This window comes from Chroicocephalus ridibundus, chromosome 9 (genome assembly GCF_963924245.1).
Source record: "Chroicocephalus ridibundus chromosome 9, bChrRid1.1, whole genome shotgun sequence".
Lineage (NCBI taxonomy): Eukaryota > Metazoa > Chordata > Aves > Charadriiformes > Laridae > Chroicocephalus > Chroicocephalus ridibundus.
In genome coordinates, this window is record NC_086292.1 from 664,335 (window position 1) to 678,081 (window position 13,747).

The window sequence follows — 13,747 nt, forward strand, 5'->3', positions numbered from 1 at the left end:
ACTGCTCCATCGGCCTCGGGGCATGTTGGACCTAGCTGCCAGGAGAGGGTTTGCCAGCAGCTAGGTGCATCGCCTGCCATGCACGGGTTGTCGTCTTGCCCTGGCGGAGCAGGCGCAGCCACAGCCGGGCAGGCGGCGTGCCCATCGCTGTAGGACCTCGCTCCATCCAGAGGGGCGGCAGCTCCCGCCCGGGGCTGCTCCCACTGCGTGTCTCTCTGGTGCCTAGGTCCAAGAGGAAGGTCTTGGGGCGGAAGGAGCCTGGTGACACCTTTGGCAGCCGGCACAACTCCCACTCGCCTGTAAAGACTTCGGGCTCCCCGACCGGCGAGTCCCCGGCAGCAGCGGGCAGCAGCGGGAAGTCTTCCAGCAGAAACGAAGACTTTAAAGCCCTGCTCCAGAAGAAGAGCAGCAAAACCAGCCCCGGTACCCGGCCATCTGCCGCTGAACTGCTCAAGACCACGAACCCGCTGGCTCGGAGGGTCATCACAGAGTTTGCCCCCGAGCTAGACGGTGCAAACAGCCCCAAAAGCCAGCCCTAACCTTGCATGGTCCCTTCTGGCCATGAAGGGCTGGAGACGGCTGCAGAGGAGGGTTGCTGCGGAAGGGGTGTCCTGGCTGCCCGGGTGAGTCCTCGTGTCCCACCGGGGGTTTTCTTCTGCTTTTGTTTCTTCCTCGGAGAGCCGTCAGCTGGGAGGCAGCGTTTGGAGCCCAAGCCCCCGTGTCTCTGGCGGAGCTGGGCCCTTTCCACGAGGGAAGAGGCAGCACCGGGGCTGGGACCGTCCCCAGCTGAGCCAGCTCCCGGGACCGAAGGCACCTGCTCGGGAAGCAGAGCGGGACTGCAGCCCCCGGCGTCGCTCAGCACCCGCAGCGGAGCTGGCTTGAAACTGTTTGGTCACTTCGGCATGTGGTACTTTAAATGGCTTTTCTAATGCACAGTGGTGATGATGTTTTATTCTCTTTCCTTTGACATTGTACCTTGAGTTTCCCAGGCAAAGATCCCAGGTTTGAGTTCGGCTGGATACACGGAGACGTACTTTGGGAAGACGTAAGGGGGCCGGCTGGAATTGAGGTTGCTTTTGAAGAGCCACAAGCGGTTCCCCCTCGTCGTTCCGAGCATCCTCCCCGCCACACGGGGAACAGGCACCCCGGCGTCCGCAGCCAGCGCGACGACCTCAAGCCAAAACCCAGCCCCTTGAAAGCCCCCAAAATGCTGCATTTCGGAGCTCCTCAGCTCTCGGTCCAAAAGCAAACCCCGGGGTCACCTCTGCCGCCTGCCCCGGGGAGCCTCACCGCACCGGCCGCACGGGGGTCTGCCAGCCGCCCCGCTCCCCACCAGCCTCCCGGCGCCAGCGGGTCCTGCACCGGGCCGTCGACTCCGTCGACTCGGGGTGACTCAGAGTGATGTGGGGTGACGTGGGGTGCGAGTGTCCCTGCCGCTGCGGGACAGGTGGGCTGCAGCAGGACAGCGCTGCCCGGGGAAGCCCTTCCCCAGCTCTGCCTCTGGCATCGCACCGAGGGACCCTGCGGCAGCATCTCCTGCAGACATCAGCCACTGGAGGTCCTGGGCTGCCAGCGAGCTGTTGGCCAAACCCATCCCGATGTCACCCGAGCCACCTCCCAGGTGACTCCTGGGGTCCCTCCGGGGTTACCCACAGCTCCACCCGTGCCCGATGGCTGCAGTGGAGCTGTGTGAGGCCGAGCAGGATGCGTGCCAGAGCCACTGGCAGTGCAGGGACTGCACCCCACCGCTGCCCAGAGAGTGCTGTTGGCAGTGCCACCGTCCCCCTGGCACACACGGGTCCCCTAGCCAGCCAGACTGTGCACCCCGGAGTGTCCCGCGGCCTGGAACCGCGCCACACGGCAGAGCCCAGGTGGTGTGTGCCTGCGAGGCTGCCCGTGCCGGTGCTGCGAGGAGGTGGCACGTGCCGCGGCGGCGCAGGGGGATGCGGTGCTGGCACGGCTGCGTTGCCCAGCTCTGCCAAAGGGATGGGTTGCACGTCACCGGCTGCGGTGCTGGCCCTTGCCCGGGGTGCAACGGAAGGCGCAGGGTGGGATTTGTCCCCCTCGTCCCCAGCTGCTGCTTCCTGGCTTGGCTCCAGCATGGGAGCCCCAGCTGCCAGTGACAGCGGCCACCTGAGGGGCAGCGGGGCTGGGACAGGGAGGAGGGCAGGACCGAGAGGAAATGCCAGCCCCAGCTCTGAGCAGGAGCGCGGCTGCACGCCCGTAGCGAGAGAGAAAGGGCCGGGCTGTGGCTGTCAAAGAAACAGGGTGTTTAGGAAAGTTTCCGCTTTATTTCTTGATCTATTTCTGCAAGCTGCGGCGTGCCCAGCCCTCCTGTGCGTGGGGGAGAGCGATGTGGCTGGATGCGGGCAGCAGTGGGGAGAGGGAGGCACCACGGCAGCGCTACAGGTGCCCTTCCAGGGGCCAGGGCTGCTCAGGGGGGTCTCTGCCCCCTCCCCAAGCACACAGCCTGGGCGCCCGGGAGCACAGCCCTCCGCGGACACCTCCCCATCCACACACTCGTGCTGGATTTCACCCTGAAAGAGGCTGTGCCCTCCTTGCGGTTTGTTCCCCCTCCCCTCCCTCCCGTTTACTTGCACATTGCTCCCTTCCCTCTCCCGGGGTTGCAGATTTAAGCCTGTAATTAAGATCCAGGCTGAGAAACTCAGGAAAAAAAAAAAAAAAAAAAGCTCTAACAGATTTCCGTGCTCCTTCTCCATCCCGCAGCACCCAGCCCTCCCCCTGCTCCCGCGCCCGGCGGCAGGGTGCTGGTGTGGCGGGGATGGGGCCCCGGGGACAGGAGAGGGAAGCTCTGGGGACGGGTACATTTTGCACATGACTGCTCAGGAAACCGGTGGTGGCGGAGACGGTGGGAGCGTTAGCGGCTGGGGGGACGGCAGCCGGCAGAGTGGGCTGGGGACGAGCATGGGGTGGAGACACCCCTGCAAAAACCCGGCACCGCTGGCAGCGAAAGCGGCGTCCGCTACCAGATAAGAAATGTGTGGGAGGCCCGGGGTGAATCCCAGCTGCGGAGCTGAGGTCAGGCCATGGCACAGATCCTCATTTCCCTGTCCGGAGGAACGGGCTCTTGCCAGCGGAGCCGGCCAGCTCCAGGCCGAGAGCTCGTCCCTGGCCACTTGCTTCCTCCTCCCTCCGGCTGGGGATGCAGAACCGTTTCTGCGGCTGCTTCACTGCGGGAAGAGCAGCTTGCGGTGCCTGGGGAGAGCCCGGCCGGCGGCATCCCCTGGTCCCGCCGTGGTGCGGGCTTCTGAATGTTGTACTTTTTAATCTCGCCAGCTTGGTAAACTGCTCCCTGCTGACGGCTGCCTGTGCGTGCTGGTTCTTGTGGCTGCTGAGGGGGGCCGGAGCCCTGGGGAAGGGTGCTGGGGGGAGATGGGGGGGGATAGGCACCTCCTGATGCCCCTTGGGTGGCTCAAGGGGACGCTGGCAAGCGTGGGGCCCACGCAGCCCCATTGCCAGAGCCTCTGATGGCGTCTGCCAGGCACTCGTGTGTCCCCAGTGGCTCTGGGTGAGCGCAGGGACGCTGCAGGGAGTCGGGGATGGCCTGGGATAGGGGCTGGGGATAGCGTGGGGGGCTGGGGACAGACTTGGGGTCCTGGGGGCAGGTGGGATGGGCGCCAGGGGCAGCCTTGTGTGTCGGGGACAGCCCTGGGTAAGTGCTGGGGCCAGCCCCGGTGCTGGGTGGACACTGGGGACAGCCCAGGGTGGGCGTTGGGGACAGTCAGTGCCGGGTGGCTGGGCACCCATCTGGGGGCGAGCAGGGTGGGCGGCAGGCACAGCCCAGGGCGGGTGCTGGGGACGGCTGTGGGTGCCAGGACAGCCCAGGGTGCTGGGTGGGCGCTGGGGAGAGCCCTGGCAGCTGGGGGGATGCTGGGGACAGCGCGGGGCGGCCGCACGGCCCGGCCTACGGGAGTCCCGCACGCAGCCGGGCCCGGCGGGGTCCTGGGGCTGGGCCGGGGCTGGGGCGGCCGCGGGGCGCCGGGCGGAGGGGCGGCGGCGGGGACAGCTCCAGCCCGGCGCGCCGCGGGCAGCCTGGGGGCCTCGGCGCGCTGACGGCGGCAAGATGGCTCCCAAAGCGAAAGGCGGCGGCAAGGCGGGCAAGGGTGAGCGGGGCCGGGGGGGAACGGCCGGGCTCCCGCGGGCGGCGAGGGTCGGGCCGGTCTAAGGGCGCTGCGTTCACAGGCAGCGGCAGCGGCGGCAGCAGCGAGGGCAAAGCCCAGGGCCCGAAGGGAGGCGGCAACGCCGTGAAGGTGAGTCTGGGGGGCGGCCGGGCAGGGACCCCCTCGTGCCGGGCAGGGACCCCCGGAGCCGGGCAGATTCCCCCCCGGGGCAGCCGGGGGGTTCTCCCCGCTCCTCCCCCGACCCACCACAGCCGTGGCCCCGCTCCACCGTCCCTCCAGGTCCGGCACATCCTGTGCGAGAAGCACGGCAAAGCCATGGAGGCCATGGAGAAGCTGAAGTCCGGCCTGCGCTTCAGCGAGGTCGCCTCGCAGTACAGCGAGGACAAGGCCCGGCAAGGGGTAGGTGCTGTGTCCTCAGGGGAGGGGAGCGTGGCTGGGCAGGGGATAGTGGCCTTCGGGGGAACCTGGTGTCGTGCTGGCCATCACAGTGTGCTGGTGGAGACTGCTGCTGGGGATTCCTTCCCGGGTGCCTTCAAAAACCTTGTTTCAATAGCTTTGGGCACAGCACCCACAGCATTCCCAGTGGGGTGGGCAAACACTGGTCTGGGGCAGCCTTAACTGCTGGGCAGAGGCACAGGCAGGTGCCAGGGGCTCAGCTGTAAGTACTTATTTGCAGCAGAGCCTCAGCTCTGCTTAGGATGCTGAGTGGGTGCCGGGGACAGTCAGTGGGGGGTCCTGGGGCGATCCTCTCCACCCTCCCTGCCAATGAAGCCACTGTTGCAGGGAGATTCTCAAAGTTTAATCCTGATGGTTCCTTCTTCCAGGGAGACCTGGGCTGGATGACCAGAGGCTCCATGGTGGGACCTTTCCAGGAAGCGGCGTTTGCCTTGCCCGTGAGCAGCATGGACAAGCCAGTGTATACAGACCCTCCTGTCAAAACAAAGTTCGGCTACCACATTATCATGGTGGAAGGCAGAAAATAAAAGATGAATGACCATTACCTTGTTGACTGCTTGAATCCCGAGAGCTTCCCAGACACCTTGACCTTGGAGCCAAGTCGGTCATAACCAGCGGCATGCTTGGAGGCAGCCGGCTGCCCCTGCCGTCGTGGCAGGATGCACAGATTGCAGCTGGCAGAGAACAGGGCCCTGCCTAGAGAGGTAAAGCGTTCCCTGGAAAAGGTGAAATAAGAGCTTTTTGCAGTTGTTGAAATCTGCTGTGCCTGGCAGGCCAGGCCCTTGCTTAGGATTTATCTGCAAACGTAAATGATGCAGAAAGGGAAAGAGGGTTCCCCAGGGCCTTGCTCTTTATCCCCGTCCTTGCCAGTGAGGATGCAGACAGCTCCCATGTTGCAGTTTCTGCTCCAGAGCTCAGACTGGGAATGGGAGGACGGTCCCTTTGGTGGAGGGTGGGTGATGCCACAGCTAGAGCTCGTGGTCACTGCCCTGGGCAGGCGGCTCGTTCTCGCAGTTTCCCAGTAGAGGTGAGGGTCAGGCCGGGGCTGGAGGCACCCTGGTGGGCAGTGCTGGGGAAGGGGAGCTGGGGGAAGGAGTCCTGAATACGAAGTTACCCATCCCTAAAGGTACTTCTCATCCACTTGGAGCTGCAGTAAGAAGTTGTGTAACTTAAGCTTGAGTAAGAGAAAAGCCACTAAATGCTTGCTTGTTGCTTCCTGCGTTCCCCTGCTGCTACGTGCGGTACATGTCTCGAGCCTAGCAGGCTGTGCCTCATCCTTCTGGTAAGGCCGCCTGAAGGACAGCGTGATTGATGCGAATGAGACAGCCCAGTATGTCTCCTGCCTCTTGGATCTTAGCAATAAATATCCCAGCGCAGTGATCCCCTTCCTGCTGAAAGACAGCACCTAAACAAGGCACATCTCTAGCAACAGACACTGGCTTTGTTTGCAGGCGAGCAGCGTGCGGTGCCAGAGGGCTCAGAGATGGGGAGAAACCATCAAAGAGAACAAAAGGCCTGTCCCAAGATGACAGACAAGGAAGAGGTGAGACTGAAACCAGGGCAGGTCTTTCTCCTCCCTCCCTTTTTGGGGTGTTTGTTTTGTTAAGAGAATGGAAAGCTCAGAGATGCCAATGAATGATTGCAAAGCTCTAGTTCATTAATATTTTGTTACGAAAGGCAGACAGGCCTTTCTGCAGTATGAGAGCAGATGTGGCCTCATTTAAGGGATGCTCTATTAATAAACCACTTGTTTCCAGGCTACCAGAGCTTTGTTCTACCTATTAGCACATTGGCACATCTCCTGTACCAACAGGATTGTTGTTTGTGTTTGTCGAGTCTCCTTAGTACAAGGGATTCAAATTCAACAGACTAGTTCCCTCTCCAAAAGTGGCAAAACTCAGCAAGGTGTGAAAGTACCCCTTGCTATCGTGCTGTAATACAGAAGGCAAACTTGCTAGGCACTAAACATGCACGTGGCATGAGGAAGCATCAAAATTCACCGCTGTATTGTCACAAGGAAAGACCGTACAGAAGACGGTCATAGTGGTGAGAACCCCAGGCCAGGTTCATCTCAGCGTGATGGCAGAGGGGCATGGCAGATAAGCAGAGCATTGCTAAAGCCAGGACAAGGTTCTTCCAATTTTAAGCTTGCATGGTTCTGAACTATGAACCCCCTTCACAGCTTCATTGTGCCTGCAGTACCAGAGAGATATATTTAATCCATGGCAGCTGAACTGTATGTGGGATGAGGGTAGGAGGACTTCCTTACCAGACAAAAAGCAGCTCAAAGCTTTAAAACCAATATTTCCCCCTCCTGCTGCCTTTGTGCAAGAACAGGCTTTGACTGTCCTACTGTGTTGGGCTTGTGTGGCAAGATAGGGGTAACGGGGGCGTTGGGGGCAGGGGTGGTGTCTGTGAGAAACTGCTAGAACCTTCCCCTGTGTCTGACAGAGCCAATGCTAGCTGGCTCCAAGAGGGACCCGCCGCTGGCCAAGGCTGAGCCCATCAGTGACAGTGCCTCTGTGATAATATATTTAAGAAGGGGGGGTAAAAAAAACTGCTGCAGAAACTGTAACCGGAGAGAGGAGTGAGAGTGTGTGAGAGCAACAACTCTGCAGGCACCAAGGTCACTGAAGAGGAGGGTGAGGAGGTGTTCCAGGCACCAGGGCAGAGATTCCTCTGCAGCCCATGGAGGTCCACGGTGGAGCAGATACCCACCTCCAGCCCATGGAGGACCCCACGCCCAAGCAGGTGGGTGCCCAAAGGAGGCTGTGACCCCATGGAGAGCCCATGCCGGAGCAGGCTCCTGGCAGGACCTGTGGCCCCATGGAGAAAGGAGCCCGCGCTGCAGCAGGTTTGCTGGCAGGACCTGTGAGCCCCCACGCTGGAGCAGCCTGTTCCTGAAGGACTGTACCCTGTGTAAGGGACCCACGCTGGAGCGGCTCGTGGAGGACTGTCTCCCGTGGGAGGGACCTCATGCTGGAGCAGGGGAGAGTGTGAGGGGGAAGGAGCAGCAGAGACAACGTGTGATGAACCCACCACAACCCCCATTCCTGATCCCCCTGCGCTGGCTTGGGGGGAGGAGGTAAGGAAAATTGGGAGTGAAGTTGAGCCCAGGAAGAAAGGAGGAGTGGGGGGAAGGTGTTTTAAGATTTAGGTTTTATTTCTCATTATCCTCCTCTGATTTGATTGGTAATAAATTAAATTAATTTTTCCCCAAGCCTCAAGTCTGTTTTGACCATGACTGTAACTGCTGAGTGATCGCTCCATCCTTATCTCAAATCTGGAGCCTTTTGTTGTATTTTCTCTCCCTTCTCCAGCTGAGCAGGGGAGTGATCGAGCAGCTTTGGTGGGCACCGGGCATCCAGCTGGGGTCAACCTACTGGAAATAAAGGGGGAGCGGCCACAAAGTCAGGTTAGAGACTCCTTTGAAGCCCTTGATTCCTCCAGTGATATCAAAAAGTTTGAGGTGTTCAGCCCCTTGACACAGTCAAGGTCTAATTGCTGTTACGCTCCTCCACAGCCCCACACCTGCACACCCCTTCTGCAGCAACCCCCATCTGGCAGGGGCTGGAGCAGAAGGGTTTCTGCAGTACCGCGCTCCGTGTTGGACCCGGCCCCGGGCAGATGGTGAGCTGGCCTCCATTGCTTGGAGGAGCTCCCCTTCTCCACAGCAAATGCGCTCTCAGACCAACTTAAAACCAGGTTGCAGTAGTTCTGCTCTCTCCTTTGCACCCACCTGCGGCTCACCCAAAGGGTGGGTGACATTCAGGAGCCACATCAGCTTATTTCAAGGCAAGGAGGGAGGAACTACAGCAGCTTGAGCTTAGACTGCGTGAAGCTGCCCTGGAAGCGCACCCTCAGCGTCCTCTCAGGGGAGAGGCAGCCACAGGATCCAAAGAGCAGAAAGATGAAGCCAGGGCTGCAAGCTTGGAGAGGGGGTTAGACATAAACACAACTTTTTTTATTAACAAATCAAACAGCAGCATGAACTGTTTCCATCTTTGTGAACTGAGTCCACAGTGAGGTCCCTTCCCCACCACCTGACAACTAGATTCTCAGACTGTTCCCTCACGCAGGAGGAGATGCTGAATTTGCTCAGTCACCCTGAAAGAAGTGTATATTGTATCCGTCAGCCTTAAGCTAGGTCAAAAAGTTACAGTGATGTAGTTCAGACAAACATTTAATGAGAAAAAGTAAGACTGCTCTTAATAAAGGTACACATATTTCATTTCTGGGCTAGCTCTCTATATAAGTTTAAAGTCATAAGCATGACTTCAGGATCTCCATGTTTTATGTCAAGAGCTTGCAGGAAACAGTTCAACGCCTCCTGTAGCTTTCCATCATCCTTAAGTTTCTTCCCTCTGCCCACCAACGTATTGTAATCGCTTACAGCAGCAGAGGAACTCTGACCAACCTCTTTTTCAGAGGCGCCTTCCTGGGTGAAGTAGTCTTATTTGCTCACCTGATGGAAGCTCAGCATCACCACTGGATTCCTCCTGTCTCATCTGCTTCCGACTGCTCAGAGGCCATACTCTCCAGATGGAAGGATTCTTCATCTGTATCAAGTGTTTCTCCAGCAGGTTCTTCTTCAGGCTCAGCAGACTCCCCGCTGCACTCCTCAGCTTCTTCTTCCACAAGGTCATCCTGTTCCTCATTGCTGTCATCATCATCTTCATCATCACCAGTGCTTCCCATGATTTCTCCAATATCCTCAACCTCGTCTACAACCTTGTTGATTAGAGATCGCCTGGAAGCAGTAGACCTGTTACTAGTGTTAGTTAGTTGGGGAGAAAAGATGGTTGTTGCTACACTTCTCTCACATTTAGGAGTGGATGCGCTAAATCCTTCCAGAAATTGATGCAGAGGGCTGTTTAGGGAAGAGGGCCTTTTTTCAGACTGGTTTTCCTCCAAAATCATGATGGAATGGTCTTCATCCTCACTGTCTGAAACTATCCTTCTTACGTTTTTCTTTCTACCAAAATCAAAGACACCACTGCTTTCCTCTGATGCTTCACTCTCTTGCAGGGAGTTACATGGCTCTTCTTCAGCTGTGTGACAGGGTTTTCCACAGTTACTGTGCTCGCTTAGACAAGGTTTAGTTGGAGATTTTTTTGTTGGAGACTTACAAAAGCTTTCTGCTTCTAGCTGGAAGCCCTCCTTTTCTGGGTGCTCCGGTGATCTTTCCCCATTTGAGGCATCCTGCCATCCTTCTTCAGACTCTTCCAGGACCAGATTGAAGTCAACTTGATCCTGGAGAGAAGGCACAGACATATCCTCCAAGCTGGCTTCCAACACGTGAGATTTCTGGAGCCTACCATGGATTTCTGGTGTAATGTTTGATAAATTTGGCACCGTGGCAGCCAAAGCTAGCTCAGGAACGTCATTATCTGTCCCCAAGGCAGTATGTGGGTCAAGTACCTGATCTGACATTTCTGCATCTCTTAACCTTTTGGAATCATCATCGATACCAGACTCATTAAAGGAATGCTGACGATGCCCAGACAGGCCATTCCCTGCCTCAGTCAAGCTATCTGAACTTACATGGGAACACTGTTTCTGTTCGAGACTTTCACTCTCTTTACCAAGTGGATAAAGTCCAGGTGATGATGGTATAATGCTTGATTCAAGATTTTGCTCAGATTCTTCTGTATCTGATTGTTTCACTGTCTTGCTGGTATTGAGCAGCTCTGTATCCATACTGGAGACCTCTTGTGCCAGTTCCTCTTTGTCCAAGTCACCGATAGTCAGACTTGTCATTTTGGAGCTGACATTAAGAACCTGGACCTTCTGGTCCTCTGTGAGGTCAATAACTTGGGTATTTTCACGTTTATCAGCTACTGGTGGTGACACAAAGCGATCCATGTTGTTCAGCCCTGGAGACAACTTCTTTGGCTGGGGAACCAATTCGGGTGGTCTTTGCCACGTCTCTTCACAAGCATTTCTGATCCCCGCCATCCTCTGGTCTCTGAGCTGCGACTCTAACTGAACCAGCTCGTGGGCTTTCCGTACCCTCTGCTGGATGTACTGCTGGGCCTCTTGACTCTCCGCCTGCTCCTCATGAGCTATTTCCCTCGTATACATCAAGTCATGATCAGAAATGCCAAACATTTCCAGAGAGTGCAAATAGGCGATGTGTTCGTCCAGCTGCAGGTCAGTCTTTCTTTGGGTGGCGTGCAAAGACTGCAGCTGGATCTGAGTTGCAGATGTTCGAGTATCTTCTAATGTGAAGAGCTCCCTTAGTTCCTGTTTGGAGAAATATCTAAACGGGTTCTTCTTGTCACCGGTAGTCTGTCTTATTAATGAATCCTTAAATACTTGTCTCCTGTATATTTTCTCTTCCACTGTACCGCAGGTAATCAGTCTATAAATTACTACGTTCTCTTTTTGCCCGATTCTATAAGCTCTGTCTACAGCCTGAGCATCTGTAGCTGGATTCCAGCTGGGGTCAAAGATCACCACTCGGCTAGCTGCTGTTAAGGTCAAACCAACGCCACCAACTTGCGTAGTGAGCAGGAAGACAGAGTAGTGCTTGTTCCTCTGAAAGGCGTTCACGCGCTTCTCCCGTTCTGTTAGGTGGGTTACCGTCCCGTCAATACGCATGATCTTGAATTGTCTGCAAGACAAGACGTGCTCTATGATATCCAACATCTTCCTCGACTGTGAGAATACCAGGGTTTGGTGTCCCTCCTCTCGCAGTCTTTCTAGAAGTCCTACAAGGAACAGCATTTTTCCAGACTCCTGAATCAGAGTCTTATCAGAGAGATGGTCTATTTTACTAGCGCCTGAAAGCGTACCTGCTTCACTCCCGTGATCCTCCTCAGAGTACTCCTGTTCTTCCAAGCCCAGCTGGACACATGCTCTTGCAGACAGAATCCTGGGGTGGTCACACAGCTTCTTCAAGACAGTCAGCTCAGCCAGAGGCGATCGGGTTGTCAGCAGCACTTCTTTCACATGATCCAGAGAGAGAAAGTTCCTGTAGATTTCTTCCTGCACTGGCGCCAAGTACACCCACACAACAAAGTCATTTTTCCTAGTGAGACATGGCATGGCAGGAGCACAATTCTCACTTGGATCCTCAGGAAGAGGAGCATCTGGTTTGTCAGGCTTGTTTTTGATATCTTCTTTGGTTCTTCTGAGGAAGTACGGCTTTATAATTGTCATTAGATTCTCGGATATCTTTAGCCCCAGTGCTTTCTCGCCTAGAGTTGCATCCTTCTCCCTTGCCCTAGTAATAGGATTCTCATATTCCATTCTAAAAGTTTTGGCCGTTCCCAGGAGAGCGCCCTGGCAGGCAAAGTCAAACAAGGACCACATTTCCCGCAGGTTGTTCTGCACTGGGGTGCCCGTGAGGAGGAGGCGATGCTTTGCAGGAATCGTATATACACTCTTGGTCGTTTTGGTAGAGGGGCACTTGATTTTATGCGCTTCGTCAAGAATGATGTAGTCCCAGACAAACTCCTGCTCGTTGCTGCTGGCAAGCTGCTTCCAGTTGTTAATGAGCATCTGGTAGGTCGTGATGACGACGCCGTTCTTCCTCCGGACCTTCTCCAGGTTCCTGGTGCGCTCCGTCTTGCTGCTGCCATAGAACTCCTTGACGCGCACGCCGGGGGTCCAGCGAGCGAACTCGGCCAGCCAGGTGCTGACCAGGGTGGTGGGCACCACCAGCAGGACATGCCGCAGGAGCTCGCTGTCAAACATGCCCGAGAGGAAGGCAATGACCTGCACGGTCTTGCCCAAGCCCATGTCGTCGGCCAGGATGCCGCCAGGCCTGCCCTCCCGGTGCAGGCGGTACAGGAAGGCGACGCCTTCCCGCTGGTGCTGGAAGAGCTTCTCGTGTACCTCCCCGTAGAGCAGCAGGCCGCTGCCGCAGACATCCACGAAGCCTTCCTCGTCCTCCTCGTCCTCTGCCACCGCCACTGCCGCCAGCGCCTCCACCACCCGCTGGATGCGGCCCTGCAGCTTCTCGCTGGGGCGGATGGCAGCGGCCAGCCGGAACAGCCGCAGGGCCTCCTCCAGATCCCCGTCACCCGCCGCCGCCTTGGCATCGCCCACCAGCCTACGAGAACCACCGTCAGCAATGAGACTGCCCACACCCGGTCCCCCCACCACCCTGGCCCGCCCTCAGCCCGCCGCCCCCCTCATCCCTGTCCCCCCTGAAGTAGGGTTGGATATATTAAAGCTGTAAACTAATTGAAGTAGGGGCTTAATATATTGGAACTGTAAATTAGAGTAGGAGCTTAATTTAGGAGACTGGACGCCTTAAGGCTGTACAAAGAGCAGATGCAACAATTGTAGTATTAAATGTCAGAACTTATATCCTATTTTTTAAGAAAGGATGCTTTAGGACAATATAACCTTGTAGTAGACGCTTATCTCTCAAAACAAGGGGCCCAGGATTACTGAGGAATGCAGAGACTAGTCAAAGCTAACACTTCTGATGCGCCAGCAAGAATAAAGGAATAGAGTAGAGGCCTGCAGTTCACCCAGAAGGTCACGACGATGAAGAGGAGTGGAGGAAGTAAATGACCACCAGATGTCTCTGAAGACCACTGAGAGACTCTAGTGTGCATGCAGGAGATAACAAATAGGTAATAATTTCTTGGAAAACTAGTGAATATGTATACATAGAATGTATTTAAACTGTACATCTAAATCAGTTGGCGTCCAAATTAGGTGGACCAATCCCCTGTGCACCCGGTGCTGCAATAAAGAATATCTGCTTAATAGTCACCGAGGCTATTGAGTCTTAACTTTGGCATTTCACTGCATCACCCCCCCATCCCCGTCACTCCCGTCCCCGCACAGGCCACCCCACTGCACACCGCCAGTACCGCTCCTCCTCCTTCTTGCCTGCTGCCACCTTGGCATTGCCCACCAGCCTACGAGAGCCACCGTCAGCACTGAGACTGCCCTCACCTGGTCCGCCCGGTCCCCCCTCAGCTCGCCACCCCTGCCTATGCCTGTGGCATTGAGTGCACCCTCAGCAAGTTTGCCAACAACACCAAGCTGTGTGGGGCGGCTGACACGCTGGAGGGAAGGGATGCCATCCAGAGGGACCTGGACAGGCTGGAGAGATGGGCCCATGCCAACCTCGTGAAGTTCAACAAGACCAAGTGCAAGGTCCTCCATCTGGGTCAGGGAAATCC

At 56.8% G+C, this 13,747-nt stretch overlaps 3 protein-coding genes across 7 annotated transcripts in view; 2 read left to right on the plus strand and 1 right to left on the minus strand.

The window, feature by feature from the left end:
* Positions 1-539, plus strand: part of NHSL2 (NHS like 2) — a 32,183-nt gene extending 31,644 nt beyond the window's left edge. For all 5 annotated transcript variants that reach the window (XM_063345438.1, XM_063345440.1, XM_063345442.1 and 2 more), the window contains one exon: positions 227-539. In XM_063345438.1, coding sequence (XP_063201508.1) covers positions 227-539 — 313 coding nt within the window. The remainder of the gene's footprint in view (positions 1-226) is intronic.
* Positions 540-4,042: 3,503 nt separating this feature from the next.
* PIN4 (peptidylprolyl cis/trans isomerase, NIMA-interacting 4) lies at positions 4,043-5,142 on the plus strand. The gene is made up of 4 exons (XM_063347515.1): positions 4,043-4,124; positions 4,204-4,271; positions 4,422-4,541; positions 4,967-5,142. The coding sequence occupies exons 1-4, from the start codon at positions 4,085-4,087 to the stop codon at positions 5,123-5,125; spliced, it is 387 nt and encodes a 128-aa protein (XP_063203585.1). The 5' UTR covers positions 4,043-4,084; the 3' UTR covers positions 5,126-5,142.
* Positions 5,143-7,666: 2,524 nt separating this feature from the next.
* On the minus strand, positions 7,667-12,359 carry ERCC6L (ERCC excision repair 6 like, spindle assembly checkpoint helicase). Its single transcript, XM_063347511.1, is given in 3 exon segments — positions 7,667-9,051; positions 9,053-9,101; positions 9,103-12,359. Coding segments are annotated over 3 exon segments (3,516 nt in total). The 5' UTR covers positions 12,345-12,359; the 3' UTR covers positions 7,667-8,826.
* Between the last annotated feature and the right edge of the window lie 1,388 nt (positions 12,360-13,747).